The sequence below is a fragment of the Setaria italica genome, chromosome VII, assembly GCF_000263155.2.
Source record: "Setaria italica strain Yugu1 chromosome VII, Setaria_italica_v2.0, whole genome shotgun sequence".
In the NCBI taxonomy this organism is placed as follows: domain Eukaryota; kingdom Viridiplantae; phylum Streptophyta; class Magnoliopsida; order Poales; family Poaceae; genus Setaria; species Setaria italica.
The window spans coordinates 24,563,339-24,574,367 of NC_028456.1; the positions used below are offsets into that span (position 1 = coordinate 24,563,339).

The window sequence follows — 11,029 nt, forward strand, 5'->3', positions numbered from 1 at the left end:
ATCGTGACTCTGAACACACAAGATGCCTTCGGGATTAGCATTCTGACATCCAGCGAGACGAGCGGAAACTGGGCCCAAGCTGACAGCGCAGTGGGGGCCCAAGTAGCAGACACCGAGCACTGAGCATTTCATCACAAACGTGGCGCGCCTTCCATCTTCCCCCCACCACTCGAACAGACTAGCGCTCCACTAGAAGCGCCTCCTCGCTTCTTCCTTTCGCACGACCGGAAGCGACGGCCGACGGTGAAGTGAACCAAGGCAAAACGACGGCAATCGCCGACCCCCTAATGACATCAACCAGCGCTCCCGCAAGCGCGTGCCGCGTCACGCCGGCGCGCTCGACGGCCTCCTTCCTCCCCGCGCGCTCGCTGGCGGGCTGCAGGGCGGTGGTTTGGCGGTGCTGGAGCGCTAGGAGGGGGAGGCGGAGAAGATGGGCGGCGCTGAGGGCCAGGTGCGTCGGAGGCCAGTCGTCCGCCGTGCAGCCCGATTCCGGCAGCGCTGGGGAGGGGTTGGTGGCGGAGGAGGACGGGCCGCGCCGGCCGCCGTTCGACCTCAACCTCGCCGTCGTGCTCGCCGGGTTCGCATTCGAAGCCTACACCAGCCCGCCGGTGAGCCCCTTGTTCCCCTATCCACGAACCGCACAGTCCGCACTAGCCCGTCAAGCTGGTGCAGGCAAGCGGCATGGATTAACTTACGTGGCACGATTGGTCGTCGTATTTGGCAGGCAGATGTGGGCTGGCGCGAGACCGATGCGGCGGACTGTCAGACAGTGTTCCTATCCGAGTGAGTTGTGGGTTTAGCCTTCCTTATAGAGCTTGAACTATTTGTTGTGGACTTGTTGCTATTGTGTTAATCAATAGGACTGAGATTTCTCATTTCTGAATGTGCCGTTGCTGTCACCGGAAATGTTCTGAATGATGCTGCAACTATTGCAGCGTGTTTCTCCGTGAAGTATATGATGGACAACTAGTTGTGAAACTGAAGAAAGGCATAAATCTTCCTGCAATGGACCCATGGGTACGGTGATGCCTAATAGCTTATGCTGCTGAATACTCATCAATCATCATTTGCTTTATCGTTGCTCTTTGTTTCTCGAACATATGGATGCTATTTTCTCATTTGCTGCATTTATTCATGACAAGTGCCTTGTTTCTTTGAATGGAGTAGCACTACGTTTTACATGTTCTGCAACTGTTACTTGAAGTCCTCTTCTTCGACTCTTTAACAATTCCGTTCTCCTAATTCCTTCACAGGGTACAAGTGATCCTTATGTAATTCTACAACTGAATGGCCAAACTGCAAGAAGCAACATTAAATGGGCGTGAGTTACTTGTACCAATTCTTGTATGCTGGGGCTGGGAGTGCTAATATAAAACAAGAACTTCCTGTCGGCTCTCTGTATGCAAATTAAGATAGTTTATGCTATATATATCGAAGCCTTTTTATTTCATTTGGGAGTACTCAATTAGTGAGTAATTTCCTTGAGAAAAGTTGAAATTTCTAGTCGTTTGCATTATTGCTGCAGAGTGTGATTTCAGTGATTGATCATCGTAGGACGAAGGAGCCAACATGGAATGAAAGTTTCACGTTTAACATTAGGAAATCTCGAGAAAATCTGCTTCAGGTATCAAGAAGTTTATATAATTTCATGGTCCCCATTTCTGGCCCATTTTGGTCCAATCATTTTACTCGTGTGTTTTGTACTCTAGTTAACCATTAATCCTTGATCCCATTAATCTGTCGACTGTCTTGGTCCCATAGGCTTGTAGTGATGTTGGGCTTGGTCCAGGTCTTATAAACTGTGTTGAATGTTGGGTACATCAACTCCCCTGAAACTTAAGATGAATCAGCAACATTTACGTCAAATATCCAACATACTGAAATGCATGCCTATGGTTTTCAGAATTCCAGAATTCATGGTGAAGATTGTTTTTATTGACCCAAACGAAGTGGATAAGAAAACATGCATTTCACTATAGGAACTGATAGTAATCCACCATATGATTTTGTGCACCTTTATTTTTTGTTTTAATCACTTACTGTGTTATATCTTGGTGCTGCCATGAATGATTTTGTGCCTTTTGGCATGCGGTACCATATTCTACAATAGGTTGCAGCTTGGGACGCGAACCTTGTTACCCCACACAAACGCATGGGAAATGCTGGATTGTACCTTGAATCACTTTGTGACGGTAATTCTCTGTATTAACAACAAAATCTCAATCTCTTCCCGCTGGTATTTCCTGCATTATAACAAAGATCTTTTTAGCCGATTCCCAATAGATCATGGGTGCTGTTTCCTTCTTGTTCACAGTAGGACTGGTCTGTACAGAATCTTGGCTAAAATCAATGGTAAAACAGGATGGAATTGACAAGACATAATAGGGAGCGGATGAATTCCGCTTGCTCTTATGGAGAAATTTGAGAAAATAAACAGGTTGCATGTATTATTTATGATTGTGGTGTTACATGAAAGAACAAATTAGTGATTTACAATAGGCTTAATTCAGTCCAAATGTGGACAAACTTGCCAATTCCACCAGTTCGTGAATCTCAAAGATGCAACTTATCATGCGCACCGGGAGTTCTGATACTATCTAACAGCCACTGTCGTTTTCCCTAATAATAGTCAAACTCCACAATCACATGTTTCTCAACTGTGCAATCTTTCTGATCTGCACTGTGCATCCTGTTAAAAAATCATACAGGGATTAGTATAGCTAAGACTATTTGCTAATATTCATAAGCACTAATAAGTTAAACAATGTCTTGTTGCTTTTCAATGGTATAGCGATATTTCCTAAGAAAAGTCAACATATGCCAAAATGCAACTTAGTTTTTTTTTATAAAAAAACTGGTAAATCTATGACCAGTTATGCCAATTTGGTCAAACTGAAAGTATAATCTGTAGGTCGGTTGCTTTTTTGTCTCTTGCTTCAATTTTCATTGCAAGTACTCATGTGAAAAATTGCTCAGTGTGCAATCAGGTTTTCTCCATAAATATTTAATATGAACACATTTTTTCATCTTGCTCTTTGTGGAAAGCTTATAGTGCCCTTGTTCCTTTGTAGGAAATAGTCATAATGTTACTGTTGAATTAGAAGGCCTTGGTGGTGGTGGAACTATTGAGATAGAGGTAACATACTTGCATTTTTTTTCTGGTCATTGAGCACAAATGTGCACCTTGCTTCTATGTCAAAAGTTTACAAAGGCAATGCACTAGCAGGCCTTGTTCAATTTTGTTGAAGATTTGTGATGTTTTGTTTCATTCTAATTGGTGATCTAAGTTCCTTGTATAACGCTTCAGGTCAAATACAAGAGTTATGATGATATTGAGCGCGAGAAACAATGGTGGAGAATACCCTTTGTGTCTGACTTTCTTGTGAAGAGTAGCCTGGGATCTGCTCTTAGAACGGTCCTTGGATCTGAAAGTATAAATGCAAGTCAGTTTGTGCAGTCTGCATTCGGGCAACTAAGTTCTTTCACTTACACCTACCTTCCAAAACCATCATCTTTGGAAAGTGGAGGTGAGGTCTCTGAAAGTGTTGAAGAACCCCGGGATAACGCAGTTGAATCAAACAACCTTCAACAGCAGAAGATTGATTCTGGAGATAGTTTAGATTCTCACTGTGAGGCTCAATCTCCTGCTGCAGCTGTTAACAGTGAAGGAGATGTGTCGTCAGATGAATACTTCTGGAGAGCTTTGAATAACGTGCTCAATCAAAATGTTCTACAAAACTTTGGATTTTCTCTTCCTGAGGTCAAGAAATTGGATGGATTTGACCTATTAAGTTCACTTGGTCTGAAATCACGCGAAATTGCTGAACAGAAATATTTAGAATCTGGACTGGCGACGACAGATACTTCAACAAGTGATGGCAGTGAAACAACTCCTGAAGATTCAGTTGGTGTTGACAATGAAAATGGTGCATTGACAACCAAAGAGGAGGATCAGTCTTCCTTTCTGGACATCAATAAAGTATCTCGGGATGTATTGTCTCAAACAGAAAATATACTAGGTGCTCTAATGATACTTTCGAAAAACCTCTCACCACATGACAACAAGTCAGTAACAACAAATGAGACAAATAAAAAAGATGATATGATCATAGAACAAGAAGTTGCTGCAGCTGAAGACTCTATTGATAAGGATAATACTGTTGCATCTACCAAACTATCTGTTGATGCACAGAAAGCAGAGGATATGCGGCATCTGTTTGCAAGTGCAGAGACTGCCATGGAGGCATGGGCTATGCTTGCCACCTCACTTGGGCGTAATAGTTTTATCAAATCAGATTTTGAAAAGATATGTTTTCTTGACAACGTTTCGACAGACACACAAGTGAGTTATTGTTGTGATATCAATGAGTTTGCTGTCTCCATATACTCGTGCTGGTAGATTATATCAACAAATGTATTCAGGTTGCCATTTGGCGCGATTCTTCACGAAGAAGGCTAGTTGTTGCCTTTCGAGGAACTGAACAAGTATGCATTAACATGAAAGCCTTATTTGAGATCTGTTAATACTTAATAGAATATTGACTTGATATTTGTAATGTATCCCATCTGATTCACTTTTCCTTGCATTGTTTCTACATACCTACCTAGTCAAAGTGGAAGGATTTGAGAACTGACTTAATGCTGCTACCTGCTGGGTAAGACTTAAGAACCCCTTTTAAATTGTATGTTCCATTGGCACAACATGATTTCAACCTGATTGCAGACTAAACCCTGAAAGGCTGGGTGGTGACTTCAAACAAGAAGTTCAAGTTAGTCGTCTACTCTCTTCTCTTTATTATGTGATTGTTCACATATTATGCTAACTGACATGATCTCATACCATGTATTAGGTTCACAGTGGATTCTTAGGTGCATATGACTCTGTTAGGAATAGGATCATGGCGCTCATCAAATTTGCAGTAGGATACCAGTAAGTATTTGCATTGAAAAAGGAAGCGGGAAAATTCATTTCAACCTTCCATAGCATGTCCTCGTTGCACAAGGGATTTTGGCTATATATCTCAGTATCTCACAAAATTATTGCTGAAAAAGCAACCCTTGGATTTAAAATTCGGATGCTTCTGCGTTTAGTGAATATAAAGATTCATTAACTATCTATCTCAAACTTCATTCACAAAATATCTCATTATTCCACTGCAGGGATGAAGAAGATGCAGAAAATATACCTAGGTGGCATGTATATGTAACTGGACACAGTTTAGGTGGAGCACTAGCAACCCTTCTTGCTCTTGAACTTTCATCAAGTCAAATGGCCAAGTAAGTTAGAACTTTGTCTTGATCTAAATCCGCGATCTTGTCATTTCACAGACAGCTTATGCCATCATTTGATCCATGGTATGTGGAAAGAGGTAAAGTTCAAGCATTTAACACACAGTAAACCTAAACAAGATCAGATGAACTTGGATGGCTCCTTTTTAGCTGCTTTGCCTCTAGATAGTGTTTGCCTTCATAATGAAGAAAAGGGTGTCAGGATACTGTCATTCTAATAAATGGTCTGTTACACTGGTGCTTCATTCATTTTAAAGAAGATAATTAATGTTTAACTTATTTCTGTATATGATTGTGTTATAAAACCGTCAACATAGCTCACCAATAATTTATGAATGTATAACTCTTCTCCTGCAGTTGGCAACTCTCAACAATTTTCTATTATGGTTTTCTAATATTTTCCTACACGTTTTTCAATAGTAATGTGTTGATATTTTTCATGTTTTTCATGTCACCTTGTATAGGAATGGTGTCATATTTGTCACAATGTACAACTTTGGCTCCCCTAGAGTGGGAAATAGAAGATTCGCAGAAGTCTACAATGCGGTAATTTCAGGACCATTTACTAACTTAATTTAGAAACAGAATACTTGATAAAGTGCAACTGAGAATGATAATATTCTTCTGTACATATATTCTGCACATACAAGTCATTTCACTGTGGAGTTGTAGAAATGAATGCCAATTTTGAGCAACTTAATATTTTCATGTATTGGCATAATTTTTTTATCTGCTTTCTGTCCTTGAATATTGGACAAAAAATATTGGGGAAGTTCATATTGAATATGAATATCAAGTATCTATCTAGTTTTAATTTGAAATATTGTAATATCAAGCGTTTGGGAAGCTGCATAGAAATATTATTAAAGAAGACATACAAAATGCTGACAATCCTTTGTCTGGAAGGAGAGAGAAGATAAGATATAGAAAAAAAAAGTAAAAAAAAGGAACCAGGAATAATCTAACCCTTTCGTTTGGTATTGGAAAACATGGTAATAAAATTTTCTTACCCTTATGCAGTATGGTGGTATTCAGCTCCTAGATAAGATATGCCTACACCCGTGCCAAACCAAATTCCAAAATCACATCTAGTTGACAGTAAATCTTATGTGTAATTTGGTGTTCCCATTGATGAAGCCTGCATGCTGAAATCCGTGTATATATCATTATGGGTTAAGTTGTAACTCCAAGACTGTTTATCGTAATTGAACTGCAATGATCTATGAACTAGAAAATCAAAAGCAACCACAATATATTTAAAAATATTTTTTGGGTTATTTTGCAGAAAGTAAAGGACAGCTGGAGAATTGTCAATCACCGAGATATCATTCCAACAGTACCACGTCTTATGGGCTATTGCCATGTGGAAGCACCAGTTTATCTCAAATTTGGAGATTCCAAAGATGAACTGGTAATGTAGTTTTTCTATCGTATCTCAATGCAAATGTGTTCTAATAATGTTGATGGTAAGGTATCCATTTTTATTCAGAATTTCAGATCCCCCAGTTCTCACCTAAATCATCGAACTGTATTTGTATGTGACACAGGTAAACAATGGAATATTAGATGATGAAGACCAAGGTGATGTGATAGGGGAGTACACACCGGATGTTCTTGTTACTGAATTTGTGAGTGTCTTGCCTCTGTCTTTTACTAGAATGTTATTGCACACATCGTTTTCACTAACTGGGCTTATAATTCACTGCAGATGAAAGGAGAGAAGCAACTTGTGGAGAAACTACTGCAAACAGAAATAAATTTACTCCGCTCAATCAGGGATGGTTCGGCCCTTATGCAGCACATGGAAGACTTTTACTATGTCACACTTCTCGAGGTTTCTAACATCCTATACATTTTTTCTGATGATTAAAAATGATTTCTGCTTTTATCATACCACATTGTGTCAAAAGCTCCTCAAGACCAGACAACTAAATTACAATTGAATTGATGCAGAATGTGAGATCAAGGTATCAAGTGGTTGACAGTGCAATTGATGAATCCCATCAATTGACAGCATGATCCTAGTAAACTTGCATGGTTAAACATCCTGGACCGTGTTTCCCTACAAAAACTACAGTTCTGATGGAAGGACATTGTATGAGCTATGAAGGTGCCATGGTGTGTCCCATCCTCACTCTTCGCAATCCAAACATGCACATCCTATGACTGTTGTGCCATTTAAACATTTCAACGTACAGTTTATATGCTCATTCTTTATTCTAGGTCTAGAGTTACCAATCAGGTTAGTGAAAAGATGTGAACTGGTTCACTGGTATATACTGGTGGTACTGTGGCCACTGGTGGAGATGTTTGAGCGGGCTATTTTTAGTTGATGTAACTAGCACACATTCTGATATAGTATATGATGTTAGAAAGTCTAGAATAGCAGGGTGCAGCTACTTGTACAATGTCATATATAGGTGATACAAGGATGGGGCTGTCAGGGCGTGCTTGGTTGAGTGTAGGTTGATGGAATGCGCTGGAACCATCTTCTATGAACGGAACGGGATATGTAAGTTCAGTGTTTGATTGAAGAATGAAGAGACGAGTGATCCTGGTTCCAAGTCCAAGCAACGAATTTTGCTGGGCTGTGGACCAATAATTTGAGGAAATTGATTTCTCTTGTACTCATCTCATTCTTCTGCTCGTTCTTTTATGCAGCAAGTAGTCCACCTACATGGAGAGCAGGCGCAACTGTGCCAGGTGGCACTGTCTTTTCTCCCTCCTACTTGGCCCGTTGCCTCTAAAGTGGAGACTACATTATCACCAGCAAATGGGAGAGGCAGGAATTATGGCGTGATGTTGGGAACGTGAACAAATAATCCAAGGGTACTCAGGAGCGAGACGTTATGGAAGCGCGGTCCACACTGTTTGTCTTACGTTACAGCTAATGAGCTTAACAAAAGCAAGATATGGACACGCGGACCACAATGTTTATCTAGGTTACAGCTAATGAGCTACACAAAACAAATATTCATGCTTCCTTGAAAATATACTGGATTCCAGACTGAGTTTACAGTTGCTCCAATCCCATGAGTATTGAATAGATGTCTGGTGTACAAAACCTCAAAACAAAAGCCAAGCTTCACTCTTTTAACTGGGAGAAACTTGCTAGCATATTCGACCTTGAATTTGCTAGCTCTACAATCAATTCAAGGGCTGCACCAAAATAAATGTACAGTTAGATCAAAACGTATATGAGACTGGATAAGCTTCTGTAATAAAAATCAAACCTGTCTCAAATGAAATTTGGGCTGTTCGTAGTTTTGGAGACACCAGTGCTCCAAAGACTGACAATGCTTTTGATCTCGCTCTTTGAACCTAAGGTACAAAATGGCCAAAAGGAGTATCAATAAATGTAGAAGTACAGGAAGTATAGTACAGCTTCCTTATTCACTATCCCAAAATGCAGCTTTCTGATACCTCAGCTGCAGATAGAAACCTAAATGAAGGTATTGAGTTTACTGCAGTATATTATTACTGTAGCATTGAAGTCATACCGATGGCATATCTTGAATCAAGCAAAGATAAACTTTTGTTGTTGGCACTGAACATTACTAGCAATGTATCTTTTTGTTGCCTCTAAAAGCAATGTTTCACTATCTGTTATTCTAGCCTCAAGTTTTAAGAAATAGACATATATACAGAACTTACATGATTGCTAGTGCCAGCATCAGTAGCCGAATCTGCCGTGGTTGCATCACTTTCAGGGTTTCCATCTTCTTGACAAGAGGTTGAGTCAAGCAAATAGATTTAATCAGCACATTTGCTACTTAACAGGGAGCAGAAATATGGCACATTCTAATACCTGGGGTAGTAGCTGATCCTCGATGCCTCAACTTTGGCTCAGTACTAGCTTGCTTACCGACATCATAGGTGGAGTGACATTCTTCTTTCAAACACCACTTCGATAAGGCAAAGTGTGGTTTTGACTCTGAAATATGATTGAGGGATATTTACTAATTATGAGTTAACAACAGTTGCAAACAGCTTGCAATTTTTGTATCGATGTTCCTTGTAGCTTTATCTACAGTAGACTTCAATAAAACAAACCAGGAACAAAGGGAAACAGATTCAAGAGAAAACAAATGTATTTCTAAATTCTAATAGTGGTTCTTCAATGCTGATAGATAGATAGCATTTGTTAACTCAAGTAGTAGAGAAGTAATTCACCTGATGGTTTCAGGCCAGCATGATCAACAACTTGCAGCTTAGTGGCAGCAGACTGTTCTTTATGATCAAACAGTGTACTTGAAACACGTGATGGGCCCATAGAATGGCGAGCACTTGCCAGATCGAGCCACCCCTAGGAACAAAAAATATTCATGTTTACTTTTATGCTATCAGTACTGAAACAGGAAATGATGACTTCACCGCATCTCAATCTATAAGTCAAAAATTGACAGTATGAAGGGGCATCACATGGTCACTGCATGTTGAACAGCTACTGAAGGGACTAGCTTTTGAAGGTTGTTGATAAAAATGCAAGTGTCTGGATCTAGATCAGTGTGAGGGCGCTACAATTAAGGACAGACTACAAAATACAGCGAACATTACAACATAACGCAGTGTGAGTGGTAACTGAAAAAAAAGAGTATAGAGCACTCCAAATTCACACCATTTACAAAGTTTTGATAGGCTCTGAATCCTATCTCAAGTTCCCACCGCTGAAGTTATAATGGTCTTCCCGAAACATCATTAAACTATTGCTAATGTTCTACTCAAGGATTTGGCAATATTCATCTACAAGATTACAATGGTGCATCTCTACCAATCCCACACCTCTCTTTATCCAAAAAAAGGAAACAAACAAACCTCTGAATCCATTCTCCTCAAGTTATGTTACTACAATATCATGAGTTTTTGCTCTAGAATTGGGCCAGAAACATTGTTCTGCTGAAAGAGTTAGGCAACATTGTTCAAATTAATCAAGCAACGGACTTCCTTTCTGGTTAAACCGACCGATTAGTAAGTAGTACTTCGGTGGAGTCAAGGTGTTCCGCTGAATCAACGGTGCCCGGTAGATTATGCAAGGATGGACTAGACAACAGTACTGGCTGGTAGAGAGAGTACCTGACGAAGAGCGGAGGAGAGGGAGTCCATGAGGAAGAGGTAACCGTCCACCGAGTCCATGAATCGCAGGATCTCCTTGTCGTCGTCGCCTCGCGGCCGCCCTTGCTTCCCCACCACCGCACCGTCGATCTCCCCCGCGTCTTCCACCCCAGGGGCGGATCCCAGGAGCCGCGGCTCCTCCGTCGCCGCCGTCATCCGATCCCTGGATCCCGCAACGCTCCGCCGCACCAGAACCTAAACCCCTCGCACTCGTTGCTGCTGCTGGCGGTGGTGGTGATGGCAAGGGAGCGTTGTTAGGTGCTGGCTGACCCCGGGCCGGGTGGACTCCGAGTCCGGGGGCGGGCTCGGGTCGAGACTCGAGAGGTGCGTGGGGTGGCGTGAGCCCGTGGCAGTGGCGTGCGCGCCGCCGATCGCAGATTCGCAGCACGTCGCAACTTGTAGGGGGTTTTGCTTAATTATTACCTGCAAGTAAGGAGGGTTTACGCGCTCTAATAGAGCCTCGTCTCCCTATGCTAAACAGGAACCCTTGTTTTGTATACTTGTAGTTGTGGGTGTAATATCTTCGTTCTTAAAAATATATATATCTTTACTCAAAATTTTGATCAACAGTTATTTAATCAAAATTTTGATACATTGAAATGATTAGGATCTACACCAAAATTATTTT

General features: G+C 41.0%; 2 protein-coding genes across 6 annotated transcripts; one reads left to right on the plus strand and one right to left on the minus strand.

Moving 5' to 3' along the window:
* Nucleotides 1-132: 132 nt before the first annotated feature.
* Nucleotides 133-8,337, plus strand: LOC101766573. 4 transcript variants are annotated; one of them, XR_001164543.3, is made up of 19 exons: nt 133-608; nt 725-783; nt 936-1,017; nt 1,254-1,321; nt 1,555-1,624; nt 2,111-2,192; nt 3,072-3,136; nt 3,308-4,342; nt 4,423-4,485; nt 4,609-4,655; nt 4,724-4,769; nt 4,851-4,930; nt 5,161-5,277; nt 5,754-5,835; nt 6,575-6,700; nt 6,837-6,917; nt 6,998-7,123; nt 7,243-7,801; nt 7,951-8,337. XR_001164543.3 is itself a non-coding variant. In XM_004976120.3 (18 exons), the coding sequence occupies exons 1-18, from the start codon at nt 288-290 to the stop codon at nt 7,306-7,308; spliced, it is 2,616 nt and encodes an 871-aa protein (XP_004976177.1). In that variant the 5' UTR covers nt 133-287; the 3' UTR covers nt 7,309-7,920. The 4 variants fall into 4 exon arrangements, 1 of the variants encoding a protein (XP_004976177.1); XR_001164544.2 differs by having other exon boundaries at nt 7,243-7,407; nt 7,951-8,317; XM_004976120.3 differs by lacking the exon at nt 7,951-8,337 and having other exon boundaries at nt 7,243-7,920.
* Nucleotides 8,213-10,749, minus strand: LOC101766167 (coiled-coil domain-containing protein 115). Of its 2 annotated transcripts, none has more exons than XM_014805553.2 (6): nt 10,363-10,749; nt 9,463-9,595; nt 9,098-9,223; nt 8,944-9,011; nt 8,523-8,610; nt 8,213-8,448 (listed from the first exon to the last, which is right to left on the minus strand). In XM_014805553.2, the coding sequence occupies exons 1-6, from the start codon at nt 10,555-10,557 to the stop codon at nt 8,375-8,377; spliced, it is 684 nt and encodes a 227-aa protein (XP_014661039.1). In that variant the 5' UTR covers nt 10,558-10,749; the 3' UTR covers nt 8,213-8,374. The 2 variants fall into 2 exon arrangements, with proteins under 2 accessions (XP_014661039.1, XP_004976176.1); XM_004976119.4 differs by having other exon boundaries at nt 8,944-9,008; nt 10,363-10,747.
* Between the last annotated feature and the right edge of the window lie 280 nt (nt 10,750-11,029).